This window comes from Morchella importuna, assembly GCF_003444635.1.
Source record: "Morchella importuna strain M04M26 chromosome Unknown Morimp01GS001, whole genome shotgun sequence".
Taxonomy (NCBI): domain Eukaryota; kingdom Fungi; phylum Ascomycota; class Pezizomycetes; order Pezizales; family Morchellaceae; genus Morchella; species Morchella importuna.
In genome coordinates this window covers 273,488-288,333 of record NW_025763398.1, presented here as the reverse complement: position 1 = coordinate 288,333, position 14,846 = coordinate 273,488, and the positions used below count along the sequence as shown (strand labels likewise).

General features: G+C 47.1%; 2 protein-coding genes across 2 annotated transcripts; one reads left to right on the top strand and one right to left on the bottom strand.

Annotated features, from left to right (window-relative positions):
* Positions 1-2,774: 2,774 nt before the first annotated feature.
* Positions 2,775-7,525, top strand: LAJ45_00061 (uncharacterized protein; the record flags this gene model as incomplete). The annotated part of the gene is made up of 9 exons (XM_046109663.1): positions 2,775-2,818; positions 3,229-3,276; positions 3,600-3,667; positions 3,767-3,873; positions 3,929-3,944; positions 4,402-4,420; positions 4,566-4,634; positions 4,822-6,502; positions 6,590-7,525. The coding sequence occupies 9 exons, from the start codon at positions 2,775-2,777 to the stop codon at positions 7,523-7,525; spliced, it is 2,988 nt and encodes a 995-aa protein (XP_045976356.1).
* Positions 7,526-9,262: 1,737 nt separating this feature from the next.
* LAJ45_00060 (uncharacterized protein) lies at positions 9,263-10,489 on the bottom strand (the record flags this gene model as incomplete). The annotated part of the gene is made up of 5 exons (XM_046109662.1): positions 9,263-9,266; positions 9,326-9,337; positions 9,511-9,710; positions 9,767-10,088; positions 10,179-10,489. 5 exons carry the CDS (start codon positions 10,487-10,489, stop codon positions 9,263-9,265), a joined length of 849 nt encoding a protein of 282 aa, XP_045976355.1.
* Positions 10,490-14,846: the final 4,357 nt, after the last annotated feature.

Sequence of the window (14,846 nt, the reverse complement as noted above, 5' to 3'; positions counted from 1 at the left end):
TTTTTTTATATAAACCAGACAAAGGACTGCAGCTGTACTCTAGATACAGCTCCACCTAGGTCATACTTTGCGTCATGTATCAACACATCTCTTGCGTAGTGTTGAGATCCGATTATGAACGTCAAGCATCGATAAGACGAGACCCGGTTCCAAGGGCGCAAGTTGTCTTTAGAATTTAGAATTTTGGGAGCGTTTTCCTGCCGGTGACATCTGAATGAAATAAGATGACAGAATAAGCGTCAATCCCCTGGTGAAGAAGGAAGGAAGGGAGAGGGGGGGGGGGAGGGGGAGAGGCCGGTTAAACGTCCAGGATTGTGCGTGTATCATGTAGGTTAATGAAAATCTTTCTTATTGTTCATGGTGCCTATCGAGCATATCTTACGCCCAAGAACGTGTAGACTACATGTAGGTACTCTATTCTGTCATTAACATGTCACCAGTAGGAAAATCCCAAAACCACAAGAATTCCAAAGTCAACTTGCGCCTTGAAGTTTTTGGCAACGAATGCAGCCTCCCATCGATAAGGATAGAGGGCAGCAACCTGCTGCAAGTTGCAAATCAAATGAGTTTTGAAGGCCTAGGAGCTGTGCAAGGCAGAGCTAGAGCAGTATCTACATAGAGCACCTGTGGTGTGGTGAGCGCCACGGTGTTCAGGCCGATCAATCCCTAACATGGCGGCGTCGTTCTTCTTTTTTCTTGAGGGTGTGGTCGAGCCTGTCTGTGCGCTTGGCGTGCATGCAAAAATAGATTGCATGCGTCCGAGTTTTCGCGTTCGCCTGCCCTTTTTCACTCTCTTGAACCACCCATGGCGAAAAGCGAAGGGGGAAAACTCCATAACGGCCTGGACCAGTGCTTGCTCCGTAATTTTTTGCGTGGCGTGGGGGAGGAAGGAGGAGGGGATATTGCGGACACGGAACTGAAGAGGTCGAGGTTTGCTTGCAGTGTTCTGTAGTAGCTAGAGTAGTGTACTAGGTGCTTGTATCTAAGCTACCCCCAAGTTCCACTACTGCTTACAAGTATCAAGACATGGGGAAGAACGAGGAGATTGGGGTATCGGAGGCTCCCGTTTAAGTGCTTTCTTTTCTTCTTCTCGACACTTCTTCCTTAATTCTATGGCTCGAGAAGCTATGGGGGGTAGGTGTGTAAACTTCGGCTTTTTTAAAGAATCAGCCAATCAAACTTAGAGAAATTGGCCATAATGGTACTAGCGCCTAGACTAACCCTAGCATTTTCTCAGATTCCCATACAAACGAAATTCCTCTGAAGTCGCCCTCTAGGCCTTCTCGCGCCATAGGTGTTGGGGTTGAGTGAGTAACTCTGCAGACGAACCAAGAGTCCGTATCCAACCACCTCGAGAAAGAGATCTTTGACGAATTTCTTCTCGTTAGAAAGACAGCACATATGTCGCTGCTGCTGTTGAGGCAGGCAAACAAGCAAAATGTGCAGTAGCGGGGGGTAATGTGGGAAGTACGATATGTAAGGCAAGTGATTGTGGGGTGACCGGCAACGACCAACGACAAACGACCAGGACCGAGTGAGACAACAAGCATTGGCTGCAGGCGCACGGGCACAGTGAGAAAAGGATTAGATTTGATTGATCCGTCCGCCCTCCGTTTCTGCTTCCTTCCCCAACTGCTTCCTTTATTTCTTCTTTCCCAACTGGGATCTTTGAGATGGGATGGGATGTGGTGGAGCGTTGCATTGCAGCAAGCAGCGCAGCGAGATATGAGATGGGGTGTAGCGCGTGACTTGGTGCCTGTTTTAACTCCCGGGGGGGGGGGGGGGGGGGAGGAACATCGTGCTTATGTACCTACATACATTGCATAAAAACTATGTTTCCCCGTTATTTTCATTTTCTTCCGTTTCCAATCATTGATATCTACCCAGCATTACCGGGGGAATATGAAATAGGATATATGTATAACAGGTACAACGACATACGGTAACATTCCTGTGTGTGATAACTGCTGCTGCTGTGTGTCGAGTACAGTAGGTACATACTGGGCTCAGTATAGCACTACTAGATGTAGAGTAGTAGTACTCCACGACAGCTGTTTAAATTCGGAACGTGTTCGTATCGCCGAGTCAACCGCCAGTGGCACCAGTGTGGAGAATCCAATCGAGATGAAAGAGAAATGTTAAGGGGCGGGAGTGGGAGACTGCCTAGGACGGACGGACAGTTAATTCACATTGTGGAGAGGCTTCTCGTCTCCTAGGCATGTCGTAGCGTTGATGAGTATGATCTGTGGTCCTGTGGAGTGGACTGGACATGGGGGAGCTTAGTATATCGCTTAGTGCTCCCAACCTAGACTAGGCAGAAGACCGGCCTGGTTGCTCTAATGCCGTGTTGCAGTCAGGGCGCAATTGGCTGCGTTACTCTCCCATGCTGCTGGTTGCCGGTAGAGTGCCATTCAGTAGTCAAGTAGTCCTGTAGACGAGACTCTGGACTCGCACCTGCTGGATTTAACGACTCGTCTACGGATTACAAGTACATACATGTAGAGGTACTCACTCTGGAGTACTTGACTTCTGTGCTCAATATGCGTGTGCTCACATGTACCTAAAGTAAAGTTCCGCGAGGCCTATAATTGGATCATATATGGCCCAATTCCAGTTCCAGCAATGAAAAGACCCGACCCGTGCGGAGAGAACTGCAATTGAGTTGCCTAGGTGTAGGACAATCAACGTGAAAAGGCAATACACGGACGGGAGTTGTGATGCAGAAGGGACAGCGAAAGCTTTGTTGAATTTTCAACACAGCTGAGTGAGAAGACATGAGGTATCAATTCGTCTGCAAAAAGAATCACAAGAGGAATCAGTAAGGTAAGGGAGTCTTGAAGTGTTTGGTGTTGTATGTCTAGATCGAAGTCTACAGCTACGGGATAACGTTCCTCCTGTCTCCGTAATTGAGAACTAGAGTAGCAGATCTTGCTTGTCATCTGCTCTCTGGCGTCTTCTCAAATCACCTCTTGCTCGGTAGGATTGCTCATCAACCTCCATCTTTCTCTCTTCTTTCTCACTGTGCTCCTTCTCTCCCTTCTGTTATATCCCCACTCCTTTCCGGGGAAAAGAACTCAATTGCAATTGCTCACACCCCTGAACTATCATTATCGCTATTGTTACTGTAACTGGCCCTACTTTTACGCCACTCGTTCGCCGCCCCGCTGAACTGTGTCCAAATATTGCCATCATCTTTTAGCTGCAATTGTGGGGAGCATTGTCCATCAGTCAGCTAGACAGACGCAATAGCCCCTCCTCTTTGAAGGCCAAAACAGCGTTTGTGCCCATCTTCCTCCCTTTGCATAATCCATCTCCATTCTTCACTTCTGCCCGGCCCCCTTGCTTTTGAAACCCCATTGCTCTAGATTTCTCCCATTCGCTCTACAATTCTCAACAGCCGAGAACGTTCGCCGTTCTTCGAATTGATAGATTTGCTTCCCCACTGTTCGCTGCCAGCGGGCAACCACTTCCCGGAGATACCCATAAACTCGAATAACATCCCATTGCCTCATTCACCGGCAGAAATCGTTATCCAGCCTATCCGGTACTCGATATTATATTTTAAAAAAGCAAAAAAATAACATCCTGGAGGTTTGCAGCCGAACAGAGAGCAAAAAAAAGACCGTCATAAAAGTCGAACAAAGAGGCCACACTCCACGCCCACAGGGTTGCACACACACACACACAGCAGCCCTCACACCACACACAACCCACCACACACACACTGCATAACGCTCTCCAAAGCTACCGGCCGGGATTTGCACAGCGGCTCTTTATCCATCCTTCTTTGAAAAGACGTGCGTGAAAGTGTGTCGGATAAGAAACCGACAGCAGGAAAAAAAAAAACTAAATAATTCAAACCGCACGGAAAAAGTAGGAGTATTTCTTCTCGAGAAATAGTCTAGGGGTGGTAGCCAACGTGTCACAGGAATTTTTTCAACTGCGTAAAACAAAAAAAAAAAAACCGGATCCCCTCCTCTTCTTCTCGATCCCCTTATTACTGCTTCTTGCATCCCCCCCGCAACGGAGAAAAGCACCAGCAAAAAGTATTCGAATCGAACTGATCGAGATTTGAGGAAAACGGAACTGGACTACAAACGATTTAACACCAGGGGCAACATCAAGCAAAGAACCTGGAAACCTCCCCACACATATTTCTGCCCAGTTACCAAAGCCTGAATTAGGATAGACACCTTTGGCAGGGCTTAGGGCACTCCTCCATATCCATTCGTCGGTTCCCATAGGTCAGCAACGAGTAGTACTCGTAAACTTCCTTGCCAGATACAAACGGTCATACGGCTCCACCAAGAAAACCGGGACACACTTCGTGGGGAGCGGCGTCATCCGTCAGTTCGATTGGACCTGCTCCGTAAAGATACCCGTTTCTATTTGGCTGTAAAGTATTTTTTGCAAACAAACGGTATGCCTTGCCTCCCATTACGCGAGCTCATTTCGTCATTCCAGAGTCTCAGTTTTTAATCCCTTCTACCTACACATGATCTTTCCTTCCTTTTTCTTCACAACTCGCACAAAATTTGTTTCTGACGTGGTGTGATCGAAAGTAGATTCTCTTGGAATTTATTTTTGCTTTTTGTTTCATTTTTTCTTCAAGTAGCTCCCCGTGTCACCTCGTGGTACTTAGTCCTTGCCTTCCCCGGATTTACCTTGTCTTATCTGCGTCTCCTCCAACCCCCCGTCCCACAACTCCGACTCATCGTCCATCGGAACGGAGAAATCTACTTTCATAAATAACAATCCGCGAATCTATCTCATCTACCTCGCCAGATACCCCCCCATTATTATTACAACAAACTACCACAGCAATAATCCTCCTCAACGAGGTCCCACCGTCGAAATGGGACTCAACCCACTACAGAATGCTGCCCCTCGGCAGCAAATCCCAAACGAAGCTCCAAGCTTCTTCTCCCCATTCTTTGAGCAACCATCAGCTGCCGGAACATCTGGTAGGCTCTCCGTATGGCAGCCGCCACCTGTGGAGACAGCCCCTCGGTCGAAAGCTCCCAACAACAGGCCATTGCAGCCCCCCCAAATTCCCACCGTCGGTGCCACAACCCATACTACTCGCTTGACCATTCACTCAAGGAACACCAGCGCAGATGATGGGAGGAAGAAACTCTACGAGCCAAAGGAGAAGAAGAGCATGGACGAGATCATGTGGCTGGGTTCTGTGACTGGATTCCTTCCCCCAATCCCTCCCCCAACGAGAGTTGAAGCTTCTCTCCGGAGCAAGCTGGTTAGAAAACCGGAGGACAAAACAAGTCAGGCCAGTGCCCTTACCCAGGCTACCCGAAAGAGACTACTCGAGGCAGGAAAATCAGAGGAAGAGAAGGCGGCAGAGGCAAAAAAGATAGCAGATGAGGCCGCAAGGGAAAAGAGGCTACTAGAGTGGGCAACCAAAAAGAATGTGGCGCCAAAGAGGGTTTCAGTGGAAGAGAAGAAGACTACACCCGCAGTGATTCCCTTGCCCCAGCCTGTAGAAACGACCTCGAAATCAACTGCTACGGGCGGTGTACGAGCATCAGGAAGACGCGGTAAGGTATTCATGCCAGTACCTCAGCCGATCGAAACCATCAAGAGGAGCAACCGACCAAACTCAAACCATCGCCCCAACCTGCCTGACAATGTTTCGTCGTACGCTCCCAGCAATCCCATCCTTCCTCAGCCAATTGAGACGACGAAGCGCAGTCACCGCCCTGAGAAGCCCCCGGTTAAGAACAAGAAGAGCGAGGAGGAGACTTTATGGATGGGTCTACCCCAGCCCGTTGAAACTGTGCGGAGGAGCAACAGGAGAAGTCCTCTGAGCAAGGACGACGAGGGTGCTGAGGTAGGTAAGAGAGCACAGGTATCGCCAAAGCACTCGGCCCGACACTCGACCATCTCGCCGAAGGGGACAATGTTCTCCCCACAGCCCGTGGATGTCAACAAAAAAACCAACAGACCCGACTCCATCCAACTTCCGCAGCCCATGGAAGTTACCAGGAGGTCAAACCGGCCCATGGCACCCCCGATCCAGAAGCCGGATGGACCTCCTACACCCACTACCTCCTTTTTTGGTCCCATGACACCGACCCAAGCGCCATCATCACCGCTGCCCGTACCTTTCGAGAGCACCAGACGCTCACACCGTCCCATCTCGGGTAGACCCCTGGTACCTCAACCGATCGAGACCTCCCGCAGGTCAAACCGCGTCAGGGTTCCACTACCGGAGATGCAGATTGACGCAAACCAGCAACAGCCCCTGCCGAATGAGTTGCCACAGCCTGTCTCGGTTTCAAGATGGACTAACCGCGAAAAAGCTGGCGCGAGACATCTCCGAAGAACAAGCACCGACAAGCCTGACACTCCCGGACTGTATAACACCGCCCCATTCGTACGGGACAGAGAAAGAGAAAGACGGTTGGTCAAGAAGACCTGGGTTCGGCCTATCGATCACGTGTCGCATCTTCACGAACCGATTGACTCTGCCCCGCCAAGTCCAATGGTCAGCCCTCAAAGCTCTAGATGTCCCAGCTTGAGCTCATCACCAACATCATCGGCCGCGAGCTCGACATGGGATGTCGCTTCCAAGGTCAGCAAAGCATCGCGCAGTCACGATAGGCGAGAGTCACTGGATGAAGGTTTTGCTGGATATATTCTTGGGTTGGAGCGGGGGTTGAAGAAGAACGGTGCACTGGGGACTGCTGGGCGCGAGCGGGAGAGGGCCAAAGAAGAGTCAGAATACCCCTTCCCCATCGTCACGGAGGATGTAAACAAGCACGACGATAAGAGGATCCGAACCGAGGCTAGCGACCCTGGCCCATCCACCGGAGCCCGAAGCGAAAGCTCCGAGACCATCCGCCCAAGGTTGACAGCTATCAACACAGACCCTGGCATGCTCGAAACTAAGCAGACAGAAGAGGAGCAGGACTATCCGATATGTCACTCACCTGTTTACTCGCGCTTTAAGGTACCCGTCCCGGAGCCTGAGCCACTTTTCCTCGACCATGAACGCGAGGAGAAACCGCACAAGGGCTTCAACAACACACGCATTTCTACTGAAGATCTTGCGATGGCAAAGCCGATCGGTATTGCGGCCAACAAAGGAAACGCCCAGCTCCCAACTCCCCCGGATTCTCTTGAATCGACAACATCGAAAATGCTCTCACCCACATCAGCTTTGGCAATTGCCGGGGGTCCTCAAACTGCACCTGCTCGCGTTTCATATGCGCCTATGTCTCCGTCGCCAGGTTACACTGTTGCCTCACTGCCACCAGCGAAGAAGCATGACAATGTCGATGCTGCCGAGGTTGCTGAAGAACTCGTCTACGGTGTCATGCGATATCTCAGCTTGGAATTTGAGAACGTGGGACGAAAGTATGACGACGAACTTTCGCTGTACACTGGTCTGTCTAAGGAGTTGGTTAGGAAAGATCGCAAGTTTGCGGTCAAAAAATACGTGGAGAGATGGGTCAGGGAGAACCCAGAAATCGAATGTGGTGAAAAGAAGAAGGGTGGTTTGTGGTAAACGGTGACCACTGAGCAGCGGGGGTTTAACTTTCTTATGTTCGCCGAACAAATAATTCATAGTATGGGCGTGTACTTTTTTTTTTCCACTCCTTTTTCATTTTATTTGTCAATTCAACTTTACGTCTTATCTGTTCTTGAAGGGATCAAATATCTCTAGGGGTCATGGTTTCATTGTTGGGTTCTTGGGTCTTTTTCTTATTGTGCAGTTTTCTACGGCTTTTCCTTAAATGGTTCATATGGGGTTTGTTGATTGATTGGCGGCATCGCGGGGTTACTTGTTTTGCTACTTTTACATAGTGTATTTCGTTCAAGAAGCGCGTGCGGAACTGAGTTGACGGGTTTGGGCTGTCTTTGATGGAAAGGGAGGTTCATCATTCTTGTGCTTTTGGTTCACGGTTTTTTCTTTTCACGACGGTGAAATCTTTTTCGTTCTTCTTTTTCATACGGAATTTCCTTTCTTGTGCAGCCTAGGGGTTTTTCTTGTTCATTTCTTATGTTCTGCAAACGGTTGCGTTCCAGTTTTTTGTTCTATTGTCAGGTGGATGAGGGGGATTTACATACATATGTTTATTATATCAAATCTGCACACTATCTGCATAAAATTTGTCTTGCATGTTTCATCCACTTCGCCCTACTGCACTGGTATATGTATTCGCGTTTTAATTTCATTTATCTTTCGGGAAAGGGACGGCATGGATTAGGGTTCAAGTTCATGTTCATGAACGACGGCAGGGGATGGGGACAAGGGATGGATTCGGTAACTGGGGGGTACACGATAATGAATACCCAGGGATAATAGAGAATGTCGTGCGCGGGGGAAAGGAGGGGGGGGGGGGTGAGGGGCGGAGAATGGGAGGAAAAGAGGCATATAATTTGCACAATACCGGAGCGGGTTTATGGGCCGACTTAGAGGTTTGTATGGTTGGGGGTTGGGATGGAATATCTATTTATTTTTCTTAATTTGGTATCTGTTTGAAATCATTTTTTTTTGTAACACGCGCTTTTTGCTCTTAATATAATAATTGATGTTACGAGTTTCGAGTTCGGGGAGATCATTTGTGTCGCGTGTGCGCCGGGTTGAGAGAAATGTTGGAAGGATGTAGATTTGAATTTCGGAAACTGCCAGAACCAAAAAAAAAAAAAACTGGTTTAGCTCCCCGAGCTCCATAAATGCATCGTCGAATAAACCGAGTGATACAATCTGATCCCAAACACAAAATTCTCCGATCCCGTATTCGTTATCCATCGTGATATGAGTCATGCAGCCCTGCCTTGGCGCGAAAGCTATTCATGTCGCGTCACTCGCAATATCAACCGAGCCAGAATAAGCCGAACGGAAACGACTACCGATATTATTTTTGATGGACAGGGTGGACGAGAAAGGCGGGAACACATGCTGGCTGCGCGCGTGGATGAATATCATCTAGAAAAATATAGGAGGGTTGTTTACTTTAAGCGGTGAGTGGTGGCATATGCAGGAAAGATGGGCGCATGGGATGGAGATGGCGGGGTGTGGTAGGTGGGATAAGGTGGGATACGAGGGAGGGGTGATAGTTACACAAGTATAACCAATGCCTAGTAGCCTCACGGGATGTGTATCCTACTCTTAGTTACACTCTTCGAGGACTTGATAAGGAGGTGGCGATATGTGTAGTCCCCGGAATGATACCTTATCAGTTACTGGGCACGAGAAGCAAACCTAGCTTCTTTTGGCGTACCTGGGCGGTGTCGATATCTACCTATAGTTATATTAAAATCACATACCGTCCTAGAAAATTCCAAGCTTGTATATCTCCACCTAAGGATTGAGCTGGAGGCACATAAAACTCAACGTATCACCTGAAAGAAAACCTCCATAACTCCACAGGCATATTTCCAGTTTTAGGTGAGTATGACGCAATTTTCAGCATTTGATATCGCGCCATTTGAAATAAACTTCAAACTAAGTTAAGAACCCTCATCTCTCCCAGTACCTCTCCTAACCTCTCCAGAAAAGGCCCTGTTGTTATAACTGCCTGGCCACTAGCTGGAGGAACCGGAAGTTGTACAAGCTCTTTCAGTACCTGGACTTTCCCAGCTACTTTTAAGTAGGGGTCCATCAACGCCCGCAAGTACCATAGCGGAACTTCCGCAGTGTAGAAATATACCGCGGCTAGTGTGGGATGCGGCGTGATAAGATGCACCTTCACCACCATAAGCTTACCCACAAACTAGTTAATATTGAGTGGGGGTGGTGTACCTTTAGTATCTTAGGAGGGGTCAGGCTGGACCTACAAAACCAAGAATGCTGTTCCTGAGCGATAGCAAGCACAGCAGCAACATTATACGGGTCTACAACTTCGAGTTTGAAGTCGAGTTTAACCACAGTTTGTTTTAGCAACCACTCAATGTCGGTACCCGCACGGGTGTTTGTAAAGTTCTGGCGGAGAGTATATATGGTCCCTGGGCAATTGTATATGAGGAATGGGAAGCCTTTTCGAGTACGTATAACCAGCTCGGGGTGAATCTGCATAACATGGTTTAAGAATGTGAAGAGCGGGCTTGGAGGCTTAGGGCGTTGACTGTATTCACCAAATTTATTCAGTCTATTAGTTTGAAGCACCGATATGTGAGTGGAGGGGAATAGTAAGTAACTTGGATTTGTTGTTTACTCTTGTGAATAGAATCTGAATGGTCTAGGTTTTAGTGCTTTCTGGAATGAATTGATTGTACGGGCGATAAATGAGGCCAAATAAGTTTCAAGGAGATTGATATCCTGGAGTATATATCTGAGATCTCGGGATCCTATGAACCCATGGCCCACTATGGTGGGCCTTCCATCCTTTCGGGGATTCTCGGCGGTCTCCACGATGGCAGTAGAGATGGATATGTGAAATGCGTCTAGGTGGTCAAGGCGCCAGAGTAGTGGATGTACCCATATTGGAGTTCGTGTCGTTACGCGGAGGGGGTCTATGAGTGACATTCGAAGAGATCTGAATTCGGGTATCTGGCGTTGACGATGCTAGGGTTGACACTCGACGTTCGTTACTACCACATATGTGGCGTGTGGCGTGTGGCTAAGCCAAGAGTCACCTGCCATTAGGCCTTGTAGATCTAATAAATAGGCACTGAGTAGTGAGAAGTCATCAATTCTAAACCGACAGTGGTGGTAGTGTCGTATCAGCATAGAGCTACTCACATCTCGTACGATTTAGGAGGGAAGAGCAAAAAGGCATTCTGACAAACTTCGGGGATCTGGTTAGTCTATCGATTCGGCGGTTTAAGTCGTTAAGATACATGTACATGTAGTTAGACTTTAATAGTTTTGAAATTTGAGAATGAGTTCATGGAGTAACGATGAAGTGACTGGATGGAAGGGAATGCCTGGATGCTGGTAGAGAAGAGAGGAGGGGAAAGAAGAGACGTATGCGTATCTACGGTTCCCGGCCTAGTACCTATAACAGACCATAATAAAGAAGACGCAGTAGTACATGCATGCTCTTAATTCTTTTGACATACATATCAAGAATGAGTAAGTTGCATACATGTAAGCTCATAGCGGCCCGCTGCATGTACTTCCACTGTTGTTCCCCATTTTATGAGATACAATTCTAAGAAGCCATAGAGCGATCATCGTTCAATTGATCGAATCATTTGTTCCTTTGAATTCTCTAATAGAATCATGTATCTCCATGTACTTGGTGGTTGCACAGGTATTATAACCCATTTCTCCGTTTTAACTTGAAATTTTTACTATACTATATGTATTGGTTCTATGCCGGCTATGTCTATTTTTACATGTAGTTAATTGGTAGTGAGCTCCGGCTGTGTAAGAGGTTCCTTCCAGACTTTGCTGTTTTTTTTTTATACGAGATACATGTATATACCTAAACCATAGATAGTACATCGGTAATTAAAGTAGCCCAGCGAATTCTCGGCCAATAAAACGTATCCTAAATATGTACCTTCGAATTTACCGATCGGACAGTACATGAAGACACTGTGGGCGGTGTTGCAATATAGAGCTCAATTAATTATTAGACTATTATTTTCATAGTACACCAGCGATACAAGTTCTCCGTGGCGCAATTGGTTAGCGCGTCCGACTGTTACTGTTACAGTTTCATCGGGAGGTTGGAAGTTCAAGCCTTCCCGGGGAAGCCTTTTTTGTTTCTACGTGGCATCGGCGCCAAGATTTTATTATTGCCCAGGAACCAGGACTAGGGTTGCAACTTGGGAGGTAAGGGACTAGTTTACGTAATGATGCTAACAATTAATTGGGCCTGGATAGAATTACAGGCATAATTATATGGCTGTCAAGGTCGTGATAGTTCTAATGATGGTGGAAGCGATCCCTCCGGAAACATTATCTTCACGCTATACCTACCCAATCTGAGTTTTAGCATCAGACAAGTCGTCTTGCCTACAATTTTGTGGGTGGATATAATAGTGGCATACTCGTACTATCCTCGAGTCATTGAGTATCACTCGTAGAAACAGTATCGGAACCCTTGGCGTACCCTATCTTATTATGGTCATCTTTATACCCTAGATACGGGGTATCTTGAGCCCATATTATGAGCATAAGTGGGGTTTTGAAGTGGCAATGAGATCCGGCTTAGAACAGTCCGCAGTAGTTAAAGCTTTAACTGAAAAACGTGCTATACACTAGCCTGACCTGAACTTGTAACCTTTCATGTGCGATGTATGTAGTAAGCTCTGGCTCCACCGGGGTTATGTTTCATGGTTTTCCAGTGCTACTTGGTATGTGTATCGGTTGAGGAGCGTCGTTGCGCCCCCTTTAGCACTAGAATGCCTGGAATTTCTAAGTCAATCTTCGGGGATGGAGACGGCTTCTCACTGTCAAGTTTAAATCTGTTTTGAGAGGCCTAACGAGCTTCTTGAGAACATGCGTTTGGTTTGGAGTTTTGGAAAATAGCTTACGAGACAATAAATAGTTTCGTTTACTCTGGGTAGTATGATCTTGGGTAAGAATAGAGAAAGCCGTGTTAAACCTAAATACACCTAACCCTGGCGCCAAGAATGCATATTTCAAGTTCTGGAGCCATACTACAATTAAGTTTTGACGTAGAGTGTCCTGCTACGGTGTAACGGAGATTCTCTGGTGATAGATATCCGTGAATCTATCTGGTTTGTATTTAATTAGCATACAGCTAGCCCGATGACATATGCGAGGAGGCACCAGAGCCTTGGTTGAAGCCTGGTTTCACATGGGAGGAAATGATATATCTTTCGTCCGTCTTTTTTTTGGGGGGGGTAACTGAACGTACTTGTTTGGATGTGTTACACTTATGACATGCCTAGATCTCTTTTGAGTTTCGATATATTAACTCCCGGGTTGTCTGTAAACAGAATGTAATTTATATTGTCTGTGTAATCGAAAAGCATAACTCTTTCCGCTTGGTCCTTCCAGGAGTGTATGGAGTACCGTGACACCAATCGTGAAATTTCAACCTAAACTCGGCTGGACCAAAGAAAGTGGTCTAAGTGACAATGTGGTCTGTTGATCAACTTTCAAACTTCCCTCCGAACTAGTTGGTCGGATGAGGTGCGCACATGCTCCAGTAAAGGATACCAATGCCTAGGTCATATCGCGCTGATTGTTTCTGCACATATAACTTTATTAGTTACTCTGATTCTGCGAATATGAAATCTCGAAGCACATCTGGGCTCTGTTACATCACAGATCACGAGGCTGATACGCACACACACACAAAGACAGATACGTATGTACGAGTGAGGCTTTCGATGGCCGATTATCGAATGAGGATGTCTCTTACTTACTCGTTTACCACGAAAAGAACTAGAAAATGCAGTTGCTCAGGGCAAGGATTATTTGTATGGGGTAGCGGTGATCTCTCATACAAATCATTACTGTTTCCGTCACTTGCATTTTTTGGTTCTTACCCTGGTATACGAGTAGAAGATTGAATGGATGGACAGCTCGATCGACCAACCACCCACGAGGGATTCAGAACGGAGGGGAGTTCTACCTTGAGGTCCGTGTAATGGGGATGAGATCAACGATGGCATACACGTTATCAGGCCAGGGACAGCTGTACTCTATATAATGTTCGCAAAATTACGTTGACCGTTGAATGCCGGGGAACGATGTGCCAATAGAAGGACTACGTGCGGAAACCGGCAGTCCCTATTTATGAAACGATTCTGTTTGATTGGTGGACCCGAGAGCTGAGAAAGACGAAAGGAGCAGCATCTATCAGAACAGGGATTAATGCCATGTTCTGCCGCGGCTGACGTTTTGACACGATATAAGGCTGCAACTGTAGGTTCAGATAATACATGTATACATGTTACGTATACTGCAGCTAAGATACATGTATGTATTTACACACTCTACTCTACAAAAATGTCTCGTTCAAATGCAAGCTCTTTTCGCCAGCGGCGGAAATTATAGCTTGTATCATAAAATATCACTCGGATTGTGCAGTTTTTTTTGTTTAATTCATTAATTGCATGGATTGTGCAGTTAAGCAACGTGTGTATATACGGCTCTTTAGAGGACAGCAAGACCGGACACGTCATGGGGAAGTGCTGTCCAATTTGACGTGTGATGTATAACTATAATGATAGCTGCCTGTATATCTCGTATCATATTGATCAACGCAATTTGTTTCTCGCTCTTTTACTGCCATGTTACAGCGTAATAGGAAGATACGACAGAGGCCGACCAGTAGCGAGAGCAAGGCTATCCTGAGTGTCTGTGATAGAGGTGAAATCGTTCTCGGTATTTAAGGGGATTCGGCAGTGAAGGAGGTGAGGGGGGTTCGGCCCACTGAGGGAAGGGACCCTCAGGACTGGATGTCACGAACATCTACTTTAGACAAACCACGCGGGGCTTCAGCTCATCATCATCAAACCAAATATATACCTCATCAGAAAGAATATCATTACTTGACGAAGGTCCAGATATATCTCCTGCGCCCACGTACATACGCCCCATAACATCGGCTGTAGCCCCCGTCTTTGGTTCGCAGGCGGGGTTCGGCAGTTTTTGATAGAGGGCCGTGAACTTTCTGGGAGATAATGTAGTGCAGTAAACCGGCCCAGGCGGTATACTTACCACGAAAAGAACCAGAAAATGCAGTTGCTCAGGGCAAGGATTATTTGTATGGAGTGGCGGTGATCTCTCATACAAATAATCCCTGTTTCCGTCACTTGCATTTTCTGGTTCTTTTCGTGGTAAACGAGTAGATAAAATCTCAACGCTTGGTTAGTAAGGCCTCATGACTGACCTACTGCAAAGTCTCAGTTCGTTCGGACGGTTGCCAAGAGGACGACTTTGCAGAGGAGCCGAA